Source organism: Sceloporus undulatus, chromosome 1 (genome assembly GCF_019175285.1).
Source record: "Sceloporus undulatus isolate JIND9_A2432 ecotype Alabama chromosome 1, SceUnd_v1.1, whole genome shotgun sequence".
Taxonomy (NCBI): Eukaryota; Metazoa; Chordata; class Lepidosauria; order Squamata; family Phrynosomatidae; genus Sceloporus; species Sceloporus undulatus.
In genome coordinates, this window is record NC_056522.1 from 351,068,299 (window position 1) to 351,083,146 (window position 14,848).

Here is a 14,848-nt window from a genome sequence, read left to right on the forward strand (position 1 = left end):
GTGTACAGGAGCAAGAGAGATAGCAGATGCTTTTTAAGAAAGAAGTTTATTTTAAAAAGGGATAGAATAGGATAGAAAGAATTTATATCACTCTTGCAAAGCCCCCTTGCCTTGCAGGTCCAAAAAACATAGTTATAGAGTTCATTCCAGACAAGCCATTGTTGAAAATAACAAAAAGGCCTAAAACGCACCAGCTAACACGTTCCTAACTACTCACGGAGTGATGGGATTTGTAGTCCTTTTGAGTTCCTGGATGCAGGGAGGACCCCTTGCCTCTCAACCTGCATTCCCCTGAGTCTGTGTCTCCCAGACTCCAAGAGACACCATCTGGTTCCCCCCAGGAGAGGACAAAGGGAGAGACAAAGACCGCATGGCCGCAAAGGGCCTTTTAAAGATTTCCCATAGAAAGTTCTTGAATCTCGCAGTCCCACTCTCTGATTGGTCAGTTAGACCTTACATCAGCTATGATGCCACAGCTCATTAGCATGTGATGTCATCTCTCATTAGCATGTACCTCCTCCCAGATTAACCCCTTATGGTTCAGAAGAAGTTCCCAGATGACTGGAGGACCAGTCATCACAACATGCCTTCTATTTCTTTGACTTCATCCAGAAAGTTCAATCTTCAGAGGGGATTGACATTCACAGAACTCCATAGCATTGTAGCAGCCTCACCTGTCAATAATAATAACAGAAGATGCCTCTTGCTTCATCTAACTGAAAGAAATTGGAAAATGCTACCAGTTGTCAAGGTTGCCTATTCAAGTTTTTTTTTAACCTTCTAGAATATGGCTAAGTCCTTTGTATCCAAGACTACCACCTGGAACTGCTGCATCTGATGGTGAATCTCATACCATGTTTAAGACTGACCTAATAAGCTATTTGATGTCTTATAATGCTCCTGCTCTCAGTGAATGGGTTGAAATAATCAAGCAACATGATCTTTCAGAGACGAGGTACCTGTTTTGAAATATTTCTTGAAAAATTTTGGTTGATTTTTTAGTTTAAGTTCTTCTATATAGTGTATCATTCAGTTCCATACTGAAATAGGTGTATAGTACTGGCGGTGCCAGATTACCTTATCATTTTTATAAATGTCTCACTTTTATTCACACTCTCAGAACATGCAAGATATAGGAATGAAATGAAGAGAGTTGGTTGCTTTTTTTGAAAAGTATTTTCTCTTCAGCAGGCAGTAGTGTCTTTGAAAATACTTTGTGCTGACTTCTAATGCTCTTTAGAATGCACTTTAGTAAACATGTCTAGATGTATTATTGGCATACATGCATATGCTCATTGTGTGTCTTTTTTTTGTAGAGTATATCTTCTTGGCTCAACTCCAGGTCGATACCAAAATAATGAAAAGGAGAAATGGGGACACCTTAGGCTTAGAAAGGTACTAGATTTTTGTACCTCTTTTCTTTCTGTCTCAGTAAGTATGTATTCTTACAATCTTAAAACTAAAAGGGACCTCAGAAAGTACCCAGTGAATCTTCGAATATGGGAAATCTATTGTCAGAAGACTATGATAGTTGATCATCTGTCCTTTTCACCAAAAAACCCCCCAAAACCCCAAAAGAGAACCACTACTTTCTAGCCTTTATCTAGAAGCTCATGTAGGAAATTCTTCCAAATATTTAGTAAAAACCTCTTCATATCATTTGAACCCATTTGTTCAGGGCCTATCCTCTGGAACAGAATAGAACTAATTTCCTCCATCATGTGACAGCTTCCTTCAAATATTTGAATGTCATCATCATACAGCCTTCTGACAATCTTGTCCTCAAGATAAACATACCCATATCTTTCAACTTTTCCTCAAAGGTGTCCAGGGTGGTCTTTTTCTAAGCCTATGCCTTATCCCGTACTCCCAGTTCCCTGGTAGCTCTAGAAATTGTTAAAGAGAGAAAAGTACCTTGAATTGGACCCTAAGGGTGATAATATATCTAATTTGTTATTCAGGTGTAAATAAAATACCTATACAATATTTAAGGTAAGACTTACTCTTTTCAGTGGGGAAAAGTTGAAGCTCAACAGTGTACACACTATATCTTATGACTACTAACTCAGAGAAGATTATGCTACAGTAAAGGTGTCAGTTTTTAATGTTAGAATTTTTCCTTCCATTATAGCATTTTGATAGTTTCCCTTCTTCTGAACGAAGTAGAGAAAGCTGGCCATAGAAGAAACTGTATAAAGATGTACAACAGATAACTCAGATGAATCCATTGTTGGTCTGAGGGTTAGAAGAGCTGTTGAATTAGTAGCTAATGAATGTTGGTGTTCATAAGTAGCAAACTCTATGCCAAATGTAAACTAGGAGTTTATCACACTCCAAATAATGTGAGTTAACACCAATGGGATACAGTCACTATTCGGGTTCCCAACAGCTATTATTGCATGTGAAATCACCACCACTCCCACAGGGCAACTGCAGTCCGGGCCCCAGCCACACTTAGCTGGCCACTTTGCAAAAACAGGCTATGAATCCTGTTCAAGTACATGTGTTGCACTTGCTGTTTTTGCAAAACAGCCAGCTGAGTGCAGCTGTGACCCGGGTTGCAGTCACCCAGTGGCGGCGATTTCACATGTGATAATATCATTGGGAACCCAAAAAGTGACTGCATCCTGTCAGGGATAAGTCGCATTATTTAGAGTGCGATAAACTCCCTGATCTAATATACACTTTGTTTTGTACAGGTTAAAGTGATAATGTTTGCTTGCTGTTGTTTAATTTCTCTCAAAACAGCTGTTGAAAGATCATGCAACACAAGTACTTGATCAGAATTCATGGCCTGTAATAGGACAATTCTCCAGTATTGGATCAATGGGAGCTGATCAGTCCAAGTGGTTGTGTTCAGAATTTCGAGACAGTTTCGCCTCTCTAGGAAACAGCGTGAAGAGTCTAACAAATCATGACATCCCCATTTGCTTGGTATTGCTTTTTATATGTTTTCTGTTTTTAAAAATGTGTAGGAGCGTACGTTCTGCCACTGCCATGTTTGCCTAAATCTTATAAATAGAGAGATTTCAATGTTTTAGTTAAAACATATTTTTCAAAATCTTTTAAAGCTTGTACAGTACAGTGAAAAGTAGATCTTAAGCTCATTGAGCTCAGTGGAATTTGTAGATTATTAACTTCTTGAAATGCTCCTATTGCACATTTCTCTTGCTATATACAACAATTTGTTGATTTACTTTTACTTCTTGTTTAGATTATGAATTTTTGAATGGCTTACTTAGTTCTAACTGAAAGAAAGAGACATCATGATCTTTCGTAGACTTTAGTCTACTTTGTCAGATGGATTTAGTCTACATACTCATTCTACAGATTTAACACAGCTATATCTTTGAATTTTACTTAGTTCTGTTAGTCTGTCCCAAAACAGGCACTCTGATTTAATGATTTGTATTCAGTGCCAGTCATGCTACAAGTAGACCCATTGAAGACAGAGGGACAAATGGGTTATGACCAGCTTAATTCTCATTGTTCTTAGTATGTTTATTGCAAGCCTGACTAAGACTAATAAAACACAAAGCGCCTGACTCAAACCTCCATACAGTTGGGAAATTGTCCAGAACCAGTTTTTGGATGGCACAGAAAACTCTGGGAGGAACAGAAAGAATCCCATCATGCTGGAGGTTGAATGCCAGCATAATATTGGTTTTAGACCAGGGATGGCTACTTGGCTACTAAACTGGGGGCTACCATGCTGTTTGATATTTATATAAAGCAGTTGGCTGTGGTCATGTGGAGTTTTGGAGTTGGGTGTCATCAGTATGCTGATTATACTCAGCACTGCCTCTCCTTATCAGGAGTCAGCCAGGGATGTGCTGGACCAGTGCCTGGATGATGTAAGGTGCTGATAGAAACTGAATCCCATTAAGATTAAAGGTTTGGGAATTGGTGGCTATCAGGTCCAGGAATTGGGTAAGCTACATGTCAAAGATAGGATTGCTCTCCTCCTGATGGAGCAGGTGTGTAGCTAGGAGTACTCTTAGATCCATCTTTATCGCTGAAGGCCCAGGTAGACTCTGGCTCAGAGTGCTCGAGGCTAGCATTGAGTGGTCCATTGGCTACAGCCTTTCATGAACAGGAGTAATGTAGCCACATTAAGTGTTATCATACATTAGATACCATATTGATGTTGTTCCAGCGTCAAATCCAAAAGAGGCTTTTTATTAAAGCATACAGGCTCAAATTATTTTATCCAGTTTGCACATGTTCTGTGGCTGACATTGTTCTAAATTGTTTTATTTGTTTTTGAATTATCTGTTTTTAAAATATTTTTAGTCTTTTACATTTAAGTATTGGTTCTTTATGGGTTTACGCTGATTTTATTATAAGTTATCCTTTGGATATAGGGCAGGATATAATAACAGATAGGCCTTGCAACCTTTTAAAATTGCTTCTGAAACTTTTTGAATAGTTTGTCTTGGAGGTTTCTAGAAGAAGAGTTCTCTCCTCCATGTTTTTGCCAGAAAAAGTGCTGTCTGTGTTATTATTTTTGGAAGAGAAAGGCTGTCTATAGGTATAGAGGCTACAAAAGTGCCTTTGAAATGTAATTTGCCCGTCCCTAAGCAAGTACTTTCTGTGATCAGTAAATTGCATTCAAGTCAATATAACTATCTTCTGAGGTACATTTACTATTTCTGTTTTGTCGCGATGTGCTTTTTGTTTAGGTTTATCCAACTGTGGAGAATGTGAGACAGAGTTTAGAAGGTTATCCAGGTAAAAATACATAAATACTAATGTATCAAAGGAGTATTATTTATTACAATAAACAGGAGATTTCCTGGAAATGGTTTCTAAACATCCAGGAGTGTTCAAAAAAATTTAAAAATAATTTATCCCACCTTTCAGCCATAACAAGATACACCAGGTATATTCTGTCTACAGAATTCTTTTAAGAGGCTGAAGTGTAAATCACTTGTAAAAATCCTGTAAAATCTGTTGTTCTTTGTTTGTTTGTGGTTGGAAGAGTATTGGGCTTTTTCATGCAGTAGTAATGCTGTGGTAAAAAGTGAGTGTTTCAGCTTTCTGTTGTTTAGCAATTTCAATAACACATACCTATGTGTAATTAATCCTTTTTCTTTTAGCCGGGGGCTCCCTTCCTTACAGTATACAAACTGCACAGAAGCAGCTTTGGCTGCACAGTTACTTTCAGTAAGTGTAAGAATCTCTTTGTATTTAAAAGCACTCTGTTATTAAAAGTGAATGTATGTATTATGACTTCATACCCTGGACTTTTTTCTCCAAAATCAACTGAATTTATAGCAAGTGATACTAATGCACATTTTTTACATGTGAATTAGATAAGCTTTAGAATGGTTATTTAAAAAAAAAAACCTCATTGGATATGATGTAAATTTGAATAACTTAAATAATTTTTAAGTTTTTCCAAAAATGGAGGCATTCTTTGCATTTCATTGTGTGCCAAGGTGCTGATTTGAAAAACCTGTGGCCTAGTGGACATGTCATATTCCAAGTTATCCCACAGCCATAGAGAGAAGTCTTCCTATATGTAGCTATTAACTTTCCTTCCAGGTTTGTAAAGAAATATCACCTGAATATTATGAATCTGATCCCGGCGGAATAAAAGTTTAATGAATTATGTCCAAAAATCTCACAATAGCATGTGCATCATGTTCATTGCCTTTTATTTATTCAATTTATTATTATTATTATTATTATTATTATTATTATTATTAACCTTTATTTATAAAGCACTGTAAATTTACACAGCGCTGTACATACAATCTTTTTAATTGGACGGTTCCCTGCCCTCAGGCTTACAATCGAAAAAGACATGACACAAAAGGAGAAGCGAGTGGTGGAGGGGAAGGGGATGAGGTCCAGCAGTTCCTCTCTACCTCCAAGGCCTGGACCAAGGCAGGTGGACTGGAGGGAGGGCTTTGCTTCATGATGGATGGTTAATCTTCTACCCTCTTTATATCCCTCTTTTCTCTGAATGGAACCCAAGGTGGTTCAAACATGAGTTAAAACAATAATCAATGAATTAAATTAGTAGTAAAAAAATTAAATCACATGTTCAAGAGTTTTCTTTTCCATTTGTTTTCCTTTATTCCGTTCTATATATGCACAACATTCAAGAAGGAATTGGTTGGGAAAAGAGAGCTTCAATAGGGCAGGAAAGTTTGAGAAAGCCTGCTGTTTACAGTGTTGCATGTGTCCTCTCTTTGGATTCTGGCTAGTCATTATGAAGCAAATTCTGATTGCATATCATTTCATCCAACACTGATTCATTCATTGTTAGTGTGTTGAGACTAAAAGCCATCACTAAAAGCCTCATCACTTCCCTAACCAGCTTTAAGGCTGAGCTGAAAACCATATTGTTTAGGGAAGCGTTCTCAGGGAATTTGTGATTGTCATCTGGCTGTCTGATAATGTGTGATCTGCTTTATATTTGATGTTTTTAATTTGTCTTTTCTTTTCTACATGGTAATTTTATCTATTCCTCTATTTAATTGTTATTATCTTAGAGTGTACGCCTTGGGCAGGCTTTTATATTTACTCCTTAATTTTACCGACTCTGTACAGCGCTGTGTATAATTACAGCACTCTAGAAATAAAGTTTAATAATAATTTAATAATAATAATAATCAGTAGGCTACTGCAGCCTTCACAGAACTGACTGAATGTGGCCTTGATACTCCTCACTAATCAGCAAAGCTTCCAAGCTGACAGCTAAACTTCCAAACATTGTTCAGAGACAACACTGTGGATCATTGTTGGGGGCTCAGTCTCTAGGAATTATTGCAGATTGCTGCTTTGTACAATATGGTTTAGGGAGAGGATCTGAACCATTCCAGAAGAGGCTATATTATGCCTCTTCTAATCTCTTGTAAGAGATATGTGTGTATCCATTTCAAACACAATTTTGTACTCCATTTGCTCATACATCATATAACTAGTGAAGCTGGAAATAGTTTTTTTAAAAAACCAATTCTGCCCATGACTGTCACATGAGGATAATGTTAGTTGAAGGAACACTAGATAACTTTTAACCTGAACCACTACCACCCCTTTTTTTTAGCCAATGGTCTGCTGAAACTTCTGGTCGTAGCCATGCAATGCCACACATTAAGACTTACATGAGAGCATCTCCAGACTTCCAGAAGATTGCATGGTTTCTAGTTACAAGGTAAGTCTTCTATCTTTGTCTCTTTGGCCAGTAAGGCTACTTCTGTGATCCCTCAGTCTTAGTTCCTGTGTTCTCCATTTAGTGCCATTCAAAATTTATTGGATACTCAAGTTGTTTTTTTATTTGAGTCACAGAAGTAGGTGAATCTTCTGCCTTTCCTTTTGCTGGTTGAAGTGTCATACCATTTGTTCCCTTCTATAGAATTAGGATTTGGTCCAACTTCAGGACTACAAAGTTCTCATGAGAAGACCTCACTGAGCTCATCTTAAAATCTGAGAATTTGTAATATTTTGGCAAGAAAACCAATACACTAAATTTCCCATAAGCTGTATTCTGTAGTCTATACAGATGAAGTTTTACTGTGGACACATGAGAGCACAATTCTAACAGAAATGCTGTTTTCCTTTCTCTTTAGTGCCAATCTTTCCAAGGCTGCTTGGGGAGCTTTTGAAAAAAATGGCAGCCAGTTAATGATCCGTTCTTATGAGCTGGGAGTTCTCTTTCTGCCTTCAGAATTTGTGAGTAAATTTCAGTGCTCCTTTTTCCCCCTATAGTCTTGTATGTTTTTGACAAAAAAAGTACTCTAAGTAGATTCCTGGGACAGGACGACACCTGTTATTTACAGATACCTTACAGTGGGAGTCTTTTTGTGAAATCTGTGGTTGTCCTAGCAGTCTGACACATAAAGCAACTATATGTAGCATTTCATGATACTTGATCAGTCTCTTTGTCCTTTTTTTTTTTTTTTGCCATACTGATACTGGAAGAAGTTTAAAAAGCCAAGACGTTCAGTACAAGCATACCTCAATTAACAAAGGCTCTGACAAAGAAGCTTTTTTTAAACAAAGTCTTTTTATGTCTGTCAGGCTTCTTCCTTTTTCTGTGTCTAGCTGGAGGGTTTTTATCAGCATTGGCTTCAGGAAAATAGTGTAAGAGGGCTAGAGAAACAGTAAACAGTTCAATAAAGCTTAAATTGATCCTATTGTATGTGCCTGCCTGCAACAAGTAAGGTAAAAAGCCGCTGTCTCCAGATTCCCTTTCTGAACATGTGTGAACAACAAAAGGCAGAAGGAGAGCTGATAAACCTGCCTTAGTAGCTATCCCTTGCATGCTGAAAAAGCACAAATCTGTAAGTTAAACCACCAGAATGGAAACCACTGGTGAAAGAAAGAAAGAAAGAAAGAAATCATCGCTGGATGCATTTTGGAAGCAGCCTTCAGGTGTCCTCCAGTCAGTTCAGTTTTTTTCTTTATTATGCAAAGATATCTTGACCTCTTTGTTGTTGTTGTTTTGTATGCAGTGTAATAATTTTTGTATACAGTATGTAATAATTTGGGCTTTAACATCTTTTAATGATAGGCCAAACATCAGGGTCTCTGAGAACTGCTAATATGCAGCAGAACCCAGAGGGCACTCTGCATACGGAAAGCATTTGATTGAATGCCCAGAAAGGCTGTTAATATTGACTTCCATTTCTAGCTTCTTACACTCCATTCATTCTTCAGAAGCAGCTGGTAGCATGGCATGTGGGATGGCAGAAGAATAAGGCTGTGTTAAACAGTGGAGATCTAGAAAATCTGCTATATATTATGGTTTCCTGGATTTTAACCACGGCCATTAAAATGTACATTCATAAGGCAGAAAACATTCAGGAGTAGCTGTGTTGGCCATTTAAGAAATACAAACAAAAATCCATCAGTGATTGGTTGTCCAATAAAAGGTATCACTGATGGATTTTTGTTTGTATTCATAGGCAGTTCATGTTTCCAGAAAGTTATTTAACTGGCCTTTTGAGGCTTTGCTCTCTTTGAGCAGGGCAAATAATTACAAAGCTAATAAAATGCCTGCTTTTACTTTTGGAAAACTGTTTGATAAGTTTAAGACTCTGACTGGTAAGCACTCCAAAGAGGTATAAACTTGGCTGTGTCTTACTGTTTGCTGTATTTCTGTTGACGAAAGCAAAAGTTTGAATCTTCTCCATCTTCATTTTTCACAGGGCTTTGATACAGGATACTTCGAAGTGAAGGAAAGTATGTTTTCAGATGGGCCAGTTTCATCATTTCCTGTACCATATGATCTGCCTCCAGAGAAGTATGGAAACAAAGGTAAGATGCTTGGAAGTTCAGGAAAAAGCTCTTTCTCCTTCTTTCATGAAAGTAAAGGCATTGGGTACTTGGTGAAAACAGGATTAATTCTGGCTGATAGTAGGGGAAATGTATCATGCCCTAGAAGAGGCAGTTTCAAATAAACAGCCTTGGGCTTCACCAGCACAAGAAATTTAAAAGTAATCCTACCCCACCCAGATGGTACAAATTAAGGTTAACTGTACTTGAAAGCTTCCTTCAGAGTAGTCTACAAATTTGCCTGTTTGTTCCATTCATATCAGTGGAGAGCAATTTGATGGGGGGGGAGTGCAGTAAAATGGGGGAGATCCAAGGTAGTCTAATGCAGCTTCCTAACCTTCCACAGTTGCCCACGCTTAATATATTTAGATACAGTAGTGCTTGATGTAGACTGCTGTCCACTACCTTGTTTGTTGGAGTGAACTCTTCCATTTCTCATTGAAGAAAAAGATGACTCACTTAAAGTTTTCTTTTTAGTTATAAATGATATTGTAAATGTCTAAGTTCAGAAATTGATCTGTCATGGCTTTTCTCTTTCTGAATCATTGCAAATTGCTGCATTTGAAGGAGACATAATATCTTGGCTTCCTATTATATGCATTTGCGTTCTTTTTCTCCTACAGAGAGAGTAGTGCTCTGTTCTGTCTGATATAATCAAATGTCACTCTGTTCATTGTGCAATAGATTAATATACTGAAGATTAAATGATATGTCAGTCGTATGAATTACTGTCAGTAAATTTTGCAGATAAAGCAAGAAATGTGAAATCGTGTTACTTACTTTTCCTCTTTAAAATTCTGTATGTGCATTAGAATTCTAATAGTAGATGATTGTTCAAAGGCTGGTACATAGAAATACAAGATCTTTGAGGTCTCAGACAGGATTGTTTGCCAGGAAAAGCTCTGATACCAGAATTTCAGAGGTCCACAGGATGAATATTGTGAAGTCCCCCAAGAAACATAGAGTGTAAAGTCCAATCAAAGTATAATATTCTCACTCTGTGATTTTTTATTTGACAGCCTATTTAGAAAAAAACAAAAGAATAACTGAGATGCTCCCCAATCTGACAAATAGAATATAATTATGCTGCTCTATCAGTATACATCCCTTGAAGAAATATGTGAATGATAATGGATGAAACCTTAACCCATCAATAAAAAAGTCCAGTATTGAGGTTAAATATATCCTAAGAATTGATACACCTGTGGCATAATAAAAGTTGTCATAATTAAGTTATATTTTTCCCTTCATTGAGAACTTCCCTTTTTTTCAGTGATGTAGTATCTTTGCAGAAAATTAATCAGAGTCAATAATGTTCCACAGTGTAAAGTATATAGTACAGTCGTCCCTTCATATTTGTGGAGGTTAGAATGCAAAAATTTTGCGAATAATACAGAGCGGCAGGGAGGGGTTGGAGAGGAGCATGCATGCTTGCCTCTCTTTCCTCTCCTTGCTGCCCTGTAGCTGGCTCTGCTAGGCCAGTTACAGGATGGCAGGAAGGGGATGGAGAGGAGGAGAAGGAGTGCATGTGCATGTGGCAACCTTGACCTGACGAATGATCAAAAACGTGAATGCCAAAGCTGTGAATACAGAGGGATGACTGTACTGACAAGAATCCTGTCTTGGATTTAACGTAAAATTACAGTACTTAAAATATAAGTAATATATTGTGCCATTAACATATATGAAGCCTAAATATATGCTGTAATCATCTGTCACCTGTCTCTGTATTGTTCACAGAGACAATACAGCATTTGCTATTGTAGACACCATCCCTTTTGAAGCTGCCTCACAATGTCTTGGGCACACTGGCTATGTCCCTTGCTCAACTTGTTCCAGCATTTGATTGACACTAAGTTCAAATCTACTACAAAGTGAAATCTTTTTGAATGCTCATGGCATATGTGAGTAAGGCCCTGTACACACCGGCCTGAAAGGCCAGTATGGGGACAGAGTTGGGGTTTAGAGTCCTCACGATGCACACCCGACTCTGCCCCCCCCCCAGGGTGCCCTAATGCCTTGCACCGCTCCACACGGCGTGCGGCGTCATGGCGTGCCTCTGGCTCTGCATCCATAAGACGCAGCACCAAAGGAGCACCATATAGCTATGGCATCCATACAAGGGTGCAAAAAAGAGCCGCTTTTTATGGCTCCTTTTTGCGCCCTTGAAAGGCCAGAGAGGGGCCACAGTGTGAGGTTGCCGTGGCTCCGATCTGGCTACGAAAGGGGCGGCTGGAGGCCACCCCTTAGGGGTTGTATGTACAGCCCCTAAGCTTCCCAAAAATAGAAGCATTAAAAACTACTAAATATTTTTAAATGGTATTCACTAGTACTTACTTCACAACTGTTGTACAGAAGCTACCTGATCCTACCACTTTTAGTCTGATTATAATCATCATCTTAAATTTGAATGTTTTGTTTCAGATTGTTGCATCTTCATGTGTTGGAGAAAGGAAAAGAGTGTTCTTTGGCATGTACTTGTCCATAGATGCTCTTTTAAAGACTTATGTAACACAGAGTTCATAGTGCATTTAAAGACTGCCCTTTGGCTTGAAATATTTAAGTGGCTATAAAAATGTCTTGCTATCACCTAGGAGCTGCTACAGTGAATGAATTTGGTTAGTGTTGTTTAAACCATAATACGCAAACTGTTGTTGAACTAAGTCCATTACTTTTGGTATAGGTTCTCAAAATTTGTGAGTTAAAATGAGAAATTCTGAAGATTCTAACACACCTTGATCAAGGCAAAATAAAATTTAGATATTAATTAGTGCTCTAATGAAGTGTTTTTGCACTGTAATTTCCCATGGGTACATAATCCAGCATTAAATATCACTATAAAAAGTGGCAAGCAGTTAGCATTATGAAGGATCAAAGCAAATCATAGATACAGATATGGAAATAAATATATTAATTGCTCTCACATTAGCTTCAGCTTATGATGATCACTGTTATGCTAACTTAAAGCTGCGGATTCAATCTATCCACTTGCAATGCAGTCTTCCTCTTTTCCTATTGCCTTCCACTTCTCTGAAAATTTGTATTTTTTCTAATGCATCGTGTTCTCTCATATGTCCAAAGTATAATGCATCAGTGTAGACTTCTATAAAGAGTTCAAGCTTGATTTGCTCTAAAACCCATTCATTTATTGTATTAGTATTCCATGGTATTCATACAGCTCTCTTCCAACACTACATTTCGAGTGTATTGATTTTCTTCCTGTCAGTTTTCTTCACTGCCCAGCTTTTACATCCGTGCATAGAACTCAGAAACCATACTTTTTTTTTTTTAAAAGCATCAGAAATTAAAAAACGGAAAAATGATAAGTTAGAAAAATTAAATAAGGAACTGAAGGAGAAGGAAAAGAAGTTAAAAGTAAATTTAGAAGATACGAAAACTCAAACAGAAATAAAATTTATTCAAAGTCAAATATCCAATATATTGGTGGAACAAATGGAAAAAAAATTAAAATTTGTAAAACAAAATTTTTTCGAAACAGCTAATAAAACAGGGAAATTACTGGCATACCAAATTAAGAAAGAGAAAGCTAAACGAACAATAGCAATGATAAGAGATGAGAAGAATGTTTATACTGATCAGAAACAAATTAAAGAATGCTTTGTAAGATTTTATAGAGATTTGTTTAAGAAACCAATAATTAAAGGGAAGAAAATTGAAAATTATCTGGAATCAATTAAAATACAGAAAATCACGGAAGAACAGAGGAAGCAATTAAATTCTGACATTACGGCGGATGAGCTATCACAAGCCATACATAAAAGTAAAACAGGGAAAGCACCAGGTCCGGATGGATTTATAGGTGAATATTATAAGATAATTAAGGAAAGCATAGAGGGCCCAATGTTGAAGTTGATGAATGAGGCCTTGGAAGGGAAAATACCCCAGACATGGACACACTCTACGACAATTTTGATACCAAAGGAAGGTAAAGATTTAACGACCCCGAAAAATTACAGACCTATAACATTATTGAATTCGGACTATAAATTATTTGTTATGATTTTGGCAGAAAGATTTAAAAATATATTAAGTAATTGGATACATCATGACCAAAATGGCTTCCTTCCAAATAGATTCATAAAGGATAATATTAAATCCCTGATCAATATAATCGAAATTCATGAAAAAAGAATAGATAAACAGTTGGCGATGATTTTTATAGACGCCGAAAAGGCTTTTGATAATGTATATTGGGATTTCATGTTTGGGGTTGCAAAAAAGATGGAGGTGGGGGAGAGATTTCAAAAAGTTATTGAAACGATATACAAAAAACAGAGCACTTGCTTTATAATAAATGATGAAAAGACAGTATCTTGTGACATATATAGAGGAGTGAGACAGGGTTGTCCTCTTTCACCATTGTTATTTATAATGATATTAGAAATTTTATTGAACCAAATAAGGGAGGACTCAGAAATAAAAGGATATAAATTGGGAAATGAGGAATACAAACTTAAAGCATATGCGGACGATTTGGTGTTAACAATCGCAAACCCAAAAGAATGTATAGAACAAATATTAAGCATTTTTAAAAAATTTGGTAAAGTTGCGGGATATAAAATCAACGTAGAAAAAACAAATATAATGACTCTAAATATGTGTAAGACCGAAAAAGAATATTTACAAAAGAGATCTGGATTTCAATTGGCGAAAAAGGTGAAATATCTAGGAATAACATTATCAAATAAAAATATAAGTTTATTTAAAGATAACTACGATAGATTGTGGAAAGGTATAAAAAGAGATTTACAAAGATGGGCTACATTAAATGTATCATGGATGGGGAGAATAGCAATCATAAAAATGTCAGTTTTACCCAGGATTCTATATTTATTCCAAAATCTCCCAATAATTAGTACTGATGAACCATTTAGGAAATGGGAAAAAGATATAACGAATTATATTTGGAATAGTAAAAAAGCTAGAATAAAAACAAAAATTTTACAGGACTCGGTGGAAAGGGGTGGATTGGCGTTACCCAATCTTAAATGGTATTATCAAGCTTGTGTCATGGAATGGATAATTGACTGGTTGAAACTGCAAAAAAAAAAGAGTAATTAATTTAGAAAAATTTGAATTAAAATTCGGATTACATGGATATCTTTTTTATGATAAAATAAAATTAGATAAGAACTTTAATAACCATCTGATTAGGAAAAATCTTTTTAGAGTTTGGAATAAATATGGAAAGAAGTGGGCATTAAATATCCCATTATGGGCATCGCCAAATGAAGCGATTTATAAAAGAGAAGTTCTTAAACAGAATTATTGGGTAACATATAAAGACCTAACCAAATTAAGCGAAGGGAAGAGAGTTTTAAAGACGCAGAAGGAACTGAATGAAGAAGACTTTTCTTGTAATTGGTTTACGTTTAGACAAATAACGGAAAGATTCTTAACAGACGTAAAAGAGAGAGGAATAGGCCCAATGGAGGAGGATCTAGAAAAAATACTGAAGGATCCCCAAAAACAAATTACAAAATTATATGAATTGATTAGAAGATTTGAGTTAGAACAAGAGGTGATAAAAGAATTTATG

The 14,848-nt window shown here is 36.6% G+C and overlaps 1 protein-coding gene across 2 annotated transcripts in view; it reads left to right on the forward strand.

The window, feature by feature from the left end:
- The window catches only part of TDP1 (tyrosyl-DNA phosphodiesterase 1), a 36,011-nt gene that overhangs the window by 17,944 nt on the left and 3,219 nt on the right, over positions 1-14,848 (forward strand). For both annotated transcript variants that reach the window (XM_042443701.1, XM_042443711.1), the window contains 8 exons: positions 785-955; positions 1,317-1,395; positions 2,749-2,934; positions 4,683-4,731; positions 5,100-5,166; positions 7,058-7,165; positions 7,581-7,683; positions 9,162-9,270. In XM_042443701.1, the coding sequence (XP_042299635.1) occupies positions 785-955; positions 1,317-1,395; positions 2,749-2,934; positions 4,683-4,731; positions 5,100-5,166; positions 7,058-7,165; positions 7,581-7,683; positions 9,162-9,270 (872 nt within the window). The remainder of the gene's footprint in view (positions 1-784; positions 956-1,316; positions 1,396-2,748; positions 2,935-4,682; positions 4,732-5,099; positions 5,167-7,057; positions 7,166-7,580; positions 7,684-9,161; positions 9,271-14,848) is intronic.